Source organism: Peromyscus leucopus, chromosome 20 (assembly GCF_004664715.2).
Source record: "Peromyscus leucopus breed LL Stock chromosome 20, UCI_PerLeu_2.1, whole genome shotgun sequence".
Lineage (NCBI taxonomy): Eukaryota > Metazoa > Chordata > Mammalia > Rodentia > Cricetidae > Peromyscus > Peromyscus leucopus.
The window spans coordinates 31,854,316-31,866,666 of NC_051080.1; the positions used below are offsets into that span (position 1 = coordinate 31,854,316).

Below are 12,351 nucleotides of genomic sequence, written 5' to 3' on the forward strand. Positions count from 1 at the left end.
TCGATGGGGAGATAAGCTGAGGTCAGAGCCCCGCTGCCTCATCGCTGTGACCCTGAGGGCTTCCCTGGACCTGCTGAAGGAAGGAGCCATGCTGGGATGCCTGCAGAGGACAGAGGACTAGGCAGCGGACTGGGGAGAGGTTGGTAAAGCAAGGCATTAGTGAGAAAAGCTTCTGGGGTCCCAACCCAAGACCTCAGGTACCAGAGGAAGAACCATTCTGCCTCCCAGAAGGGAGCAATCAGCAACAGGTTCTAGAGCAGGGAGTCTGTGGCCCAACCACCTCACAAGACAGACATGAGGGGTGGTCTTGTGGCCCAGGACAGGAACTGGAGCCACAACTGGGACCTGGGCTTAGGGGGAATCACTTCTCTGGCTGAGACACTTGCTTCATCCCAGCTCCTCTTCCCGCATGTGCCTACTGGTAGCCCAAGGGAGACACACTTCCCAGCCCACACCCCATCTGCTCTTATCAGGAAGCCCTGTGCAGCAAGGGGGCCACCTGGGGGGGTCTGGAGAGAGTCAATCCCAATGAGGCTGCCTCCCAGGTTCTGGGTGCCGTGGGGGCCACAGGCCTCCTTACCACGGGGGGGGACCCCAAGACATGCAAAGGTCTGGATGAACCACCAGCCTCATCAGTGTTTGGCTCCCAGAGGCCAAGTCTATTTCCAGGGCTCTGGAGAGAAAAGGGGACCACCTTCCAAAGCCTCCAACCTCCCTTGCCAGGAAGTGCCAGGGCCTCTTGCGAGGCTCTGCTGGCCTATGTCAAGTGCGGGCAATGTGGAGTGGACAGAACAGAGCCTCTGGGAGGAAGGAGAAGATAAAAATGGAAGAGGCTCTTGACCATGGTCACTGTCCCTGACTCTGGCTCACAAGGGCACCATCCCCTCGTCCCCAGTCACCCTGAGCATTAAGAGACAAGTGGCATTTTCCAGAGGGAATGGACCAGGTGCCAGGGCCAAGCAGACAAGATAATTACGGGGGCTAACAGAGACTAAAAATAGCCTCCTTCACAGCCGTGCTCCTGGCAGGGAAGACGCCAGACTGCCAGCAGCCTGAGCCTGGGCTCTTCTGGAGGAAGGGTCACCTGTGTACAGGGCCCAGTCCACTTCTGGGGGCTATCTTGGGGCTGATGCACAGGAGGTCTGTCCTCATGGGACAATAGACAAATACCAAGACAGAAGGGATGCCCACAGCCCAGCCCTGAGACCTTATGGGGTAGCAGGTGCCCGTGGAGGATGTAAGAGCAGGGCTCCAGAAGGTGTGCAGCAGTCTACATACAGAGATCTCACAGGATCCCTGCCTGGCCCTACCTCCATGCTGAAGGAGTCACTGAGTCATCCTAGCAGGGACACACAGAGTTGGGGAAGGGAGGGTCATGTCTTCTTCAGGTGGCTGCGATCCTTGGGTGATGGTTGCCAGGCAAGACTTGGCCTCCCTTGGTACCCTCTCATCCCACTAGTGTCCTACCACATTTTGCACAGGACTAGGACCCAGCATGAGCTTGGAAAAGGATACAGAACCAGCTTCTGGGTAGATACATTCACTGGCCATCTGCTCCACCTTTCCCGGAACAGGGCTATGCCTCTGGAAAGGGAACAGGTCAAGGAAAAGGCACACTGTTGCTGGTGAGAACACTGGGTGGACCGAGATGGCCAGCATAAAGCAGCTGGTGAGAGCCAGGCAGGATCGGGAGTGGGATGGCCCGCTTGTGGAATGAGGGTTGAAGGGACTCCAGCCAGCCCAAGCCTGGCAAACACGGTTCTGGCAGGCCTTGCCCTTCTCCCCATTCCCTCTTCCTTGCTAAAAACTGTTAGATTGTGTTCCTAAACCTGGCCCCCAGGGTCTAGTCCCTTATTTGGCCACTTCCTCCTCCTGAGGCTGACTACTGAGATCCAGCTATCAAAGTATTGAAGGCCAGCAATCAAAAGCCCTCTTTGGCTCACCTAATTAAAGTACCCAATTAAAATTAAGCACCTCATCCCAACACAGGATTTCCCCTTTTACCTTTATAAACCATCATTGGCCTATTTGCCACGTCCGTCTCCTCTCTATCCAGAGACTGTCCTTTGTCACCCCACCCCACTCCCAGGAGAAATATCCCTTCGCCTCTCCCTTGTTCCCTCCCCCTTCTCCCTCATCCTCTGTCTCCTCTCTTTGTCTCTTATTCCCTGCCTTTTGTCTCTCTGGAGCAAGCACATCCCCCTTGTGCTGGGAACTTGGTCTTGGGGGTCCTGAGCCAATACTGTCCTTTCAGGGGTGACATTTACTCAACCTATGTGAGGGAGAGGACCTGGGAGGATGGGGAGGGGTTAGGGAGAGAAGCTGGGGAGGTGGAAAGAAATGGGGAGCGACAGAGTCAGAGAAAGAAACACAGAGAGAAGGAGAAAGGTGGGATGAGAGGCAGAGACAGAGACACAGAGACTCGAGAGACACAGCGAGATAAGGAGAGACAGAGGGAGACAAAGACAGAAATGGGAGGCAGACAAGGAATCAGAAATGGAGGCTGATGCAGGCAGAGATGGGAGACAAGAGATGGAGATACACAGAGAGACACAGGAGACAGGGGAGGCTCAGAGGGGACACTGGGGATCTGTGATGGCCCCCAAGTCCTCTATCCAGGTCTCTCTGCTGGCTGGACCCTGGAGTAGGGGGAACCATCTAGAGGCATGGTGGACAGGATGAGGAAAGACAGACATGAGGAGGCTGTGTGGTGGTTCACCTGATGACTCCTTGTCTCTCTTGGGCCTCAGAGGCTGATTAACTGACATTCATGTTGAAAGGGTTTTTTTTATGCCTAGAGGACAGTGTTATGTCTGAGTGTCCTGTAGAGCTCCGCATGGAAAAGCCCAGAAAGAGACTCCTGAAAAGTGCCTCCTCATGAGAGGTCAGGGTGGCTTCATGGCCCAAGGTGAGGGGTTTCATCTCCTCTGGTTGCTGAGCTCATGCATTGTGTTTCAGATAAGATCCCGTACGTACCGCCTGCACAGGTGCCATTCTTTGGGGGGCATAAACAGGCAATTAGTTTGTGTTTCCCAACATGCTAGCAGATGGAATGCCATTTACTGTGTCAGCAAGATGTGGCACCAACCCTTAAAAGGGAGGAACTCAAGTCTAAGCCTTTTTTTCATGAACAGAGACTATCCTGAGCAAGGCACCGTCTGAAGCCACTGCTCCTACCTGAAAGAGTAACCCAAGCAGGTGGCAGACACAAGTACTCAGGGCATCTGTGGCGATGGATCATCAGGCAGAGTGGGGAGAGCATAGGGAACCCACTGTGGAGCTCTCAAGAGCTGGCATTTGGTGAAAGCAAGCCTCACTGTGTAGACTGGGTGTCCATGATAGTGCGGTCCAGCCAGCTTCTAGGACGGCCATGACACCTCTGCCAATACTCAGGCCAGGCCCTCCTATTAAGGTCTCGGGGGCGGGGGGGGGGGGTTGGGTGAGCACTGGGGTTTCCCGTGTTGGTCTAGGCAGGGGTCATTCTGGAGTAGGCCCAGAAGGGCTGCTGGCTTGGACTCTATGGGACAGGAAGGACAAGAGCTTTGAGGAAGGACCTGAGAAAGGATAGACAGGAGGATGCCCTGTTGACTCCTTACCTCTCTTTGGCCTCAGTTTCCCTACCCATTTAAGGAGTGGACATTTCAGCTCTAGGGGTCACTCCAGACAGAAGTGGGGGCTTGTGGACAGAGGATCCTGCCCGATGCCTGCTTTCCCCATACCCTATACCCCCATACCCAAGCGGGTGCCTGGCTTCCTTCCCAGAGGAAACAGGCTAATGTATGCCACCCCGTGCCTTCGAAACTAGGGCACAAGCTGGGAGCTCTAGCAGGCGTGGGAGAGCCCCTCTGGGGGAGATAGAGACAAACCGGAAGAGAGGAGGCACCTAAAAGTCCTCATGTCCCCCCGTGGGAATGAGAGGTCAGAGAGAGTTACCTGTCAGAGGTAGAAGGCAGCTGGCTGGAAGCGGGAGTCGCGAGTGGCCTGTGGATGGGCTCCGTGGGTGGCTGGAATCAAGGGTCAGGGAGAACAGGAGGCAAGTTATCCCGGGTAGAGCCCCATCTTTGGTCCATCTGAACAGCTCCCTGACCCTCAGCAGAACCACTGCAAACTCAGCCAGCCCCTGACCCTTGTTCTGCCCCACACAGCATGGAAGTCAAGTTTACAAGGACACCGCAACCCAGGAAAGATGTTGAGCTTGGCAGGTGGGGCCAGACAATGAGGGTTCAGTAGCAGGGACCCAACCAGCTTGTCGTTCTGGATGTGTCTTTAGACCAGACATCAGAAGCAGCGGGACTGCCCTGGCTACAATGTGAGCAAGACCTGCCCACCCCACCCCACCCCACCCGCCACCCCCGGCCTCATGTGGGAGGAGCCCCTGGTGGGGTGAACGGGCAGCAGCTTGCACTCATGTCCCCGCTAAAGGGACAAGTGAGTGCCACATCACCATGTGGGCAGTGGCAAGAAGTGCCTTGCCCTTGAGAAAGGTATGTCTCCAGGGTGGAAAGGACACGAGGCATTCTGTGTGGGAAGATGATTCTGGAAGAGGGATGGTACCAGTCCAGGTCCACTGCTTCCTGCCTCAGGCTCTCAGAGTTTTAGGGAAGCAGAACTCAGGACAGGGTTACCACAGTAGATAGCTCGTTGAGCCAGAGGTCCCAGGCCTCTGAGAGGGGAGAAGCAATGTAGAAAGAAGGCAAGGCCTTGGTCCCTCTGGGGCAGGCTCCTCGCACAGAGGGCACCTTGGAATTGACCCCTTGAGGCAAGAGGAAAGCTTTGGCCGCTGGCTGTGACACCTCTCAAGATACCAAGTGTCTGCCACGCCCCTAATGGTGGCAGGCAGAAGCAATTGATTTTTAACAGGTCCTTCCTCCCAGACAGGCCCTAAAAGCCTGGGGCCTGTAGTCCTGCTGTGGGTCCCAGTCACAGGCCTGGGCAGGGACATAGGACAACAGGCAGATATCCCCTCCTCTCCTCGGCTCGGCCGTTCTCATCCTGTGCAGCGAATCCAGCTTTAGCCTCCCAGGGAAGCGGGAAGGAGGAAAGACATGTGGACGGACAAGCCCACCAGGTTTCTCAGCAAATCTTTTCCATTCACCTTCCCAGGCCCCACCCAGGAAAGGAGTATGGCTGTCGAAACTCAGAGGAAGAAATGTGTGTGTGTGTGTGTGTGTGTGTGTGTGTGTGTGTGTGTGTGTGTGTGTGTGTTGGGGTGACATAGGAACCTACCGTCTGTTGACTATGGAAACAGATGTGGGGTCCCCCTGGGTGCCCAGGTGGCTGGTGATGGAGCCTCTTCCTCCACGGTGAACAGTGGGTGTCTTGAAGCCTGTGGGGTCTGGTCACAGTAGCACAGCTGCTAATCCTCCTGCACTGGCTGGTGGCAGTCCATCATGACCAGCCCCCGGGGTGCTCTCCCAGTATCCCCTGGCTCCGCTTGAAGGCCACATAGTCTTTGTAGCCTCTGCTCCCTGTCACTGTCCCTGCCCTCCAGTCGCCTTCAGTGGCCTGGGTTCCCCGAGCCTTGCTGAATGAAGCACACTAACTGCTCCTTCCCATTGGCCCCTCACTGCGTTTCCCCCCCCCCCCGCCCTGGGGAAAGGAACACACGCTGTGCCCTGGCAGGGTAAGCTGAGAGGCTCCAGCAGAGTAGGGACCAGAGACCCAAGGAAAGCAGGCCTGCCCTTGGTCCCAGACAAATCCCTCAGCCCCTCCCCACTTTTCCCTCTCCCTCTCCCATTCTCAGGCTCTTGGCCCTCCTTCTTTCCTACCCTCCCACCTCAATCCCCAGGGTACCCACTCACACACCTACAGCCACCCATCTTGTGCTAATCCCCCACACCCACTGAGAGAGAGGCACCCCAAGACTCAGTGTGCCCTTGGAAGGGGAGTGGGGATTGGGCCAAGCCCCTGGAACGGATCCGCAAACACAGTCTGTACCTCAAGGACAGAGTAGGTCGTCTGGACTCCAGGCTCCTTGCTTCATGGAAGGGAACAGCGGGCAGGGAGCCAAGACTAGGTTGGAAGGGGTCTGATGTGTCTTGCCCCTCTTGGAATGGCCTTCTGACTCCTCCCTACCTGGGACTCAGCTGAGTCCAGGGAGTCTGGACTCATTCTCTCCATGTCCAGAGCAGATCTCCTTTACCTTCCTTGTCCATTTGAAAAGGTGTCCTTCATCTCTCCCACACTCCTCAACATCTACGGAAGGCAGCGGCCCCATACCTGCACCTCTGCTCTGCTGTGAGTTCTGCCTGCCACAGCCCTGCCTGACTCACTAAAGCCACCTTGTCCCCGCACAGGGTGAGGCAGACTTGACATCAGAGAAAGACCACGACCTTGGGATGCGTCTAGAGTCCGGCCGAACTGTATGTACAGGATGGGCCCAAGGGGCATCGTGGAGCCCCTGTGATGGGCCCAGCTCAGTTCCAAATCCGAGGCAAGATCAGCTCTCTCTGCCTCAGTTTTCCTGCCCTACTGTGAGAAGACTGAGCAATCCATGATTCCCAATGGGTAGGTATAGCCAGGGCTGGTGAAGCATACAGGGAAAACAGGAAAGGAGGATGGGCCGGGGCGCTCTATCCCACACCCCATGTGGGGTCTTTTGCCTGTTTCCCTGGGTACAGAAACACAGAACCATGCCCCAGACTGCTTGTGTTTGGAAAGCCTGTCAATCACACCGGCAACTTATTAAAAAGAAAACCACGTCTGGTCCCAGGTTCTCGAGAGCAATAATAGTGTGGGAGCAAGAGAAAGCGGCCTTTCTCCGTGGTGGCACCCGCCTCCGCCTCCGCCACTTCCCTCCCTCTTATCAGCACTTTCAGTATTTAAAAGAAACCGAGGGGAGAAAGGGCAGAGGCGGCTTTTCATCTTCCCTGGCATTTGTGGCTCCTGCTGGCCCTGCAGAGGGTGACGACACTTCCTGGCAGCAGGTGCCTTCCTCCTTCCCATCTGTAACCTGCCTCCCAGGCCTCTGCTCTGAGTCTGGCAGGCTCCATCCTCCCCTGGGCAGGTGCCGTGCTTCTTCCAGGCACCAGCAGGGGCAGCTCTTCCCAGGCTGGGCTGGGCTCATGCCATTCCTGGCTAGCCCCGTTGTCCTGCCTGGGACTCTAGGAAGCAGAACCCAGACAGAGGGGACAGTGGGCAGCTGGAGATGACCATGGCAGTTGTGACGATCTATTGCACCCCTGGATCATTCAAACACACACCCTAATTCTGCGGTGCTCCAAAGGTGTCTCAGAGGTATAGTGGAAGTTCACAATTGGGCTCAAGGTGTTTGTGTGTGTGTGTGTGTGTGTGTGTGTGTGTGTGTGTGTGTGTGTATGTGTGTGTGTGTGTGTGAGAGAGAGAGAGAGAGAGAGAGAGAGAGAGAGAGAGAGAGAGAGAGAGAGAGATCATCAAAAGTCAATGGGCAAAGCTAAGGCCTCCAGGCTAGTGAGTGTTCTTCCATGGACACTAGCTTGAGTTACACCTGCCCGTGGACTTAATTAGGCTAGGGTGGTATAGCCTAGCAATCAGACAGTTCCTCGCCACCATTCTCTCCCTGTCTCCTGCTGACTCTACTCCCTGAGGCCTGGCTGGCATGGGGTTTGAGCCCCTTACAGTCCACCTCCCCTCTCTCTCCCAGGAACCTGGCAGCAGATGCCTTCCTGCTTTCCATCTGTAACCTGCCTCCCAGGCCTCTGCTCTGAGTCTGGCAGGCTCAGCTGAAGCTTCACAGAGGTGATGCCATCGCGGACCTTGAACCGGTTATTCCCAAGGTCTTGAGCCCCAGCCTGGACAGAGTTAAAGATGGTTTCCCATTTTGCAGATAAGAAAACTAAAGGCTAGAGAGATGGCACTTACCATTCTGTAGACAGGTCACTGACCCTGTCCCTAGATTCCAGGCTGAGCCAGAGTGAGCTCAACTCCGCGGAAAAGATCCCTTGCAACACATTTTGCTACCCCAGCAGGGATTAACAAACCCTACTGGTCAGGGGCCAGGAATGAACCAGGCCTAGAGGCCATGGGTTTGGCCTCTGGGGGCCCTGAGGACCTTCCAGGCCAGGGACTCCAGAAGTTTCCCTGGGGTCCCTAAGCATTGTTCCTGGCCCCTGTGCCCCTCCTTAGACCTCCTTAAGCAGTCACCTCCAGGAGAGCAGCCTCCTCTGAGGTCCTGCTTTAGCCCGGCCCACATCCCAGAAAAAAAACAGCACAGAATCCAGGAAATTTCATGGTTTTATTAAGAAAATCTTATATGTGTGCATATATATCTCTATATCTATATAAAAGTCTGTCTTCGAGGTAAGATGGTATGGACAGATGGCCTGGCTGGATTTTCAAGGCTTGGCGGAAATAGGGGATAGCCACACTCTCTTGAGATCTCCGGGGTCTCCCCAGTCCCCAGGGCCTCCCTCCTGTGTAAGCCAAATGAACATGGGTCGTGGCTTATGTGAAAAAAATAAAAATAAATAAATAAAGCTGTGGGGCCCGGCAGGGGCACAGGGCAGAGGATCTGTCAGAACTTCGGTGGAACTGACTGGTCCCAGAACACCAGTGGACCAGGCAGATGGAGGGACCTCGACAAGACCCACTCGGACTGCAGACACAAGCAGGTGCCAGCACGAGGCAGTGGTGCTGGGGCATGGATGGGGCTCAGCTGGGCAGTAGCAGGGCAGGGCAGGGCAGTGCCCGCAACATCCCAGGATCCAAGGCCTGGGGGTCTGCTGAGACTGGGCTTGGACTAGCAGGGCAGGGCACAGCAGGAAAGGATGGGCTGGGCTGGGGCCCAAGCCTTAAGGCTCCTGCAAGGTTCTGGCGAGGGCCAACGGCCACTCAGCGAGCTGGGTTCTGTGCACAGATCCTGCTCAAGCTGCAGTGGCTCTCAGCGGGGCAGCGGGTGGCCAGCGGGGTGGGGCAGCACGGCAGCCCCTGACTTCACGCTGGCCCGTCTTCACCTCCAGCACGCAGGCTGAGTTGGAGCGCTGCCCTCTGCCAGGCACCTCCTCTCTGTAATCGTGTTTTCTCTGCCCTGAAAGTATCTTGGAACTTCTGTGCAGACAGCTCCGAGAGAGAGGAGGAGACGGTGCCCGGGCTGCGGTGGTGCCCGTTCCAGGCATGGCAAGGAAGACTTCTCAGCAGCCTTGAGACCTGAGGGAGACAGGAAGCAGCAAGGTGGTTAGAGACCTGCTCATCCTGGCATCTGCGGGGCACAGTAGTAGGTCACTCCCCAGCAGGTGCCCCTTGTGCCCGTCAGGACTGCTCAGAAAACCCAGAGATCCAGAGTGGCTGGGATCTGGGGCCTGGTCAGGGCAGGAGGCAAGAGTCCCTTACCTGATATCATTCTCCTGGCTCTGAAGGTGCCAGCTGCTGCCTCAGCTGGGTGCGAGGACTCAGCCCCTCTGGGACCCTCCGCCTGCCACGGCTGAGTCATGGAGCTGAGCTCTGCTTTTCTTCGCTGGTATGAATCACTGCTGGGGTGAGAAAGCATAGGGTCCCTGTGAGCTGGCTCAGCAAACTCCCCCAGTACCGCCCCCTCCTCAGCGCCCTCCTCTCTCCCTGCAGTCCCAGTGTCCACTACGATGGCACCCACCCTGAGGGCCACTCCATCCCATCCCTGCAGCTACTTTGCTAGAGAAGCCCCGAGGGCTTCCTGGAAAATGGACCTAGCTCTTGCCCCCCTCCAACCCCAACTCTAGATACATGGGGCAGGGCTCACCTGGGGGCCAGGAGGTGCCATGACGTCAGGTCTGCTGCTTCAGCTGCATTTGTGGGTTTAGCTCACCCCTGGGAGGGGAGCTATGCTGCCCAAGGTTGCCCAGCTGCCCTGGGAGGCAGCGAGGGTACGAGCTGGATCTGCGGTGTCTGCAGGAGCGGGCTGCATTCCCTGAAGTCGAGGTTCTCTCGGCAATGGTTCTGCTTTAGCTTCTGCCCTGGGATGCCCCTGGGGTGTGGTGCTTGCTGCTCTTTGCCTTCCAGACACTTGTTTCCCGATTACCCAGAGGACTGGGGCACTGGAGCAGAACGAGTGATGGTCTGAGAGTGTAGAGGGTAAGGCCAGGGGGACTGGGGCCAGGGCAAACAGGTGAGGGGTGGGTGGCAGGTGGGAGCCCTGCGGGAGAGGGGTTTCTTGATGTCATCCGTGTAGCATGGTTGTGTGGCAGTTGTCTGTGAGTCAGGCCAGGGGGTGAGTAGATGTCTGGCTGGACAGGGCACCCCTTTGGGAGTCAGCCCCAGCTCAAGTCCTAGTTGGCAAAGGCCACAGGCTGGGTGTGGCAGGCAGGCTGGGGACCCTGGCCTGGCCCCTCTATTCGGGTTGGGTCCTGTCGCTGGCTACTGACTCGCTGGTAAGGGCAGGTGTGAGGGCCTCGGTCTCATCTTCTGTGGGCAGTGGGGTACCAGAAGGCTCAGCCGCCTGCTCCAGGCCGTCCTGCACTTCCATGCCCCTCTGGATGAGCTGCTCCAGAGTCTTGGGCAGTGGGTGGCGTAGAAAGCGCTTGAGCTTGGGCTGCAGGGTGCCCACCACATACTGGATGATCTCCTCCTCGTCAGCGTCCACGTACAGCGTCTGGTACAGGTCCCGCTTGCGCCAGAGGAACTGGTCCAGCGGCTCCCCCTGCTTCTGCGGCAGGTCCAGCTCCCGCTGGATGGCTTCCCGGGAGAGCGTGCCCTCGCTGTACTGCAGAAACTCCTTCTTGAACTCCACCCAGTTCTTCACGGAGCCCTGCTTGAACTCCCACCACTTCTTGGCCGGCCCGTTCATGTGGTTCTGGATCTGGGACAGCCAATACTCTTCGGAGCCACCCACCTGCCGCAGGTACTCTTCCAGGTGGCTCAGGAACTCCCGTGGGTCCTCGAAGATCTGCGTATCCACACCAGGGCTTGGTTGCCCATCCTCACCGGACCCCCAAGACTGGTATTGCTGGGCCTCCACTGACTCCTGATCAGGCAGCTCTCCGGCAGCAGGTGGTGGGGTGATGGCATAGGGGCTGACGGTGTAGTCATAGCCATCAGCTTCCTGGCAGTAGGGCTCTGGACCCCCCACACCTACAGAGACCGTGTGGCGAGCCGGCTCGTTGCCCACTGGGTACTTGCCGCCCATGGACTCCAGGCGGTCGGCCCACCTCTCCAGGCGGTAGAAGACCTCCCTCCACACGTGCATCTCGCGCTTGACCCAGCGCTCCAGGTTGGCGATGGTCTCCTGGCAGCGGCACAGACAGGCCTTGATGGACTTCTTCCAGCGCTGTGAGTCACTGGTGGGCACATAGCCGTCCAAGTTGTTCTCCAGCTTGCCCACCGACCTGTGCAACCCTTTCAGCTCTCGCTCCACCTGCTTGGACACTTCGGTCAGGAGGTGCCGGTGGGTCCTCCGCACATGCTCCAGCATCTCGGCTCGGCACTTACCGATCTGCAGGATCACATTGGGCTTGGCTGCCGGCCCGCCCCGCTGGGCAGGGTAGGCGTGGAGGCCACCGGTCGTCATATGGTCCAGCTCCATCTGCTCGCAGGTGCTGAGGCTCCGGACAGGCTGCGAACTCCTCTGGGGCAGAAGCGGGAAGGCAGCAGAGCCGGCGGCGTCGGTGGGCGCGGAGCGGCAGTGGCAGGTGCGCGGTGATGCGCGGAACTCAGCGAGAGCGGCAGGCGCGCCGGTGCTGAAGCTGGTGAGGCCCGGAGACTGCAGTTGCTGGAGGACGAGTCGCCCGAGCACTGCACCGGAGCCGCCGCCGGCGGCTCTTTATGCTGCGCGGGGCCCGTGGGCGGCAGCTCTCCGAGCCCCGGCTCCCATTGGCGGTGGCCAGGCTGCGCGCCAGCGCCCGCCCGCGCCCTCTCCTGCCGCAGGCCCCGCCTTCCCCGCGCCTACTCGCTCCTCTCCCGCGGGTGCCAGCAAGGACCCGCCCCTTCACAGCCGGCTGGCCTGGAGTGACTAATCTGCTCTGCTGCGCGCCTCCCACAGGGAGCTCTGGGACAGGAGGGTCCATGGAAGGCCAAGACACCCTCCTGGGCAGCAAGGATGGGGGTGAGGCAAGTTATTATCTGCTGTTTGCCTTCAGGGTCTCATGGTCTCTTTTCTTAGGGGTCAGCTGCACACCAGCCCTCTGGATCATTGATGTCCCCATCCTGACCCTTGCCCAACCTGAGCACATAGTATGCAACCTCAGAAGAGCCTGGTAGGACCCCCCCTCACTCCAGACCCATCCATCCTCGGCTGCCTGTGGTTAATGGCGCGCGCGACAGAGAGAGAGAGAGAGAGAGAGAGAGAGAGAGAGAGAGAGAGAGAGAGAGAGAGAGAGAGAGAGAGAGAGAGAGAGAGAGAGAGAGAACTGACTGACTGACTGCCCAACCACATCCCAAGGGTCATAAGTCCTAGCCTGGTCCAAC

At 57.8% G+C, this 12,351-nt stretch overlaps 1 protein-coding gene across 2 annotated transcripts; it reads right to left on the minus strand.

The window, feature by feature from the left end:
- Positions 1-8,193: 8,193 nt before the first annotated feature.
- Arc (activity regulated cytoskeleton associated protein) lies at positions 8,194-11,697 on the minus strand. 2 transcript variants are annotated; one of them, XM_028886031.2, is made up of 3 exons: positions 9,692-11,697; positions 9,307-9,443; positions 8,194-9,123 (listed from the first exon to the last, which is right to left on the minus strand). In XM_028886031.2, the coding sequence occupies exon 1, from the start codon at positions 11,468-11,470 to the stop codon at positions 10,280-10,282; it is 1,191 nt and encodes a 396-aa protein (XP_028741864.1). In that variant the 5' UTR covers positions 11,471-11,697; the 3' UTR covers positions 8,194-9,123; positions 9,307-9,443; positions 9,692-10,279. The 2 variants fall into 2 exon arrangements, with proteins under 2 accessions (XP_028741864.1, XP_028741863.1); XM_028886030.2 differs by having other exon boundaries at positions 9,307-9,446.
- Positions 11,698-12,351: the final 654 nt, after the last annotated feature.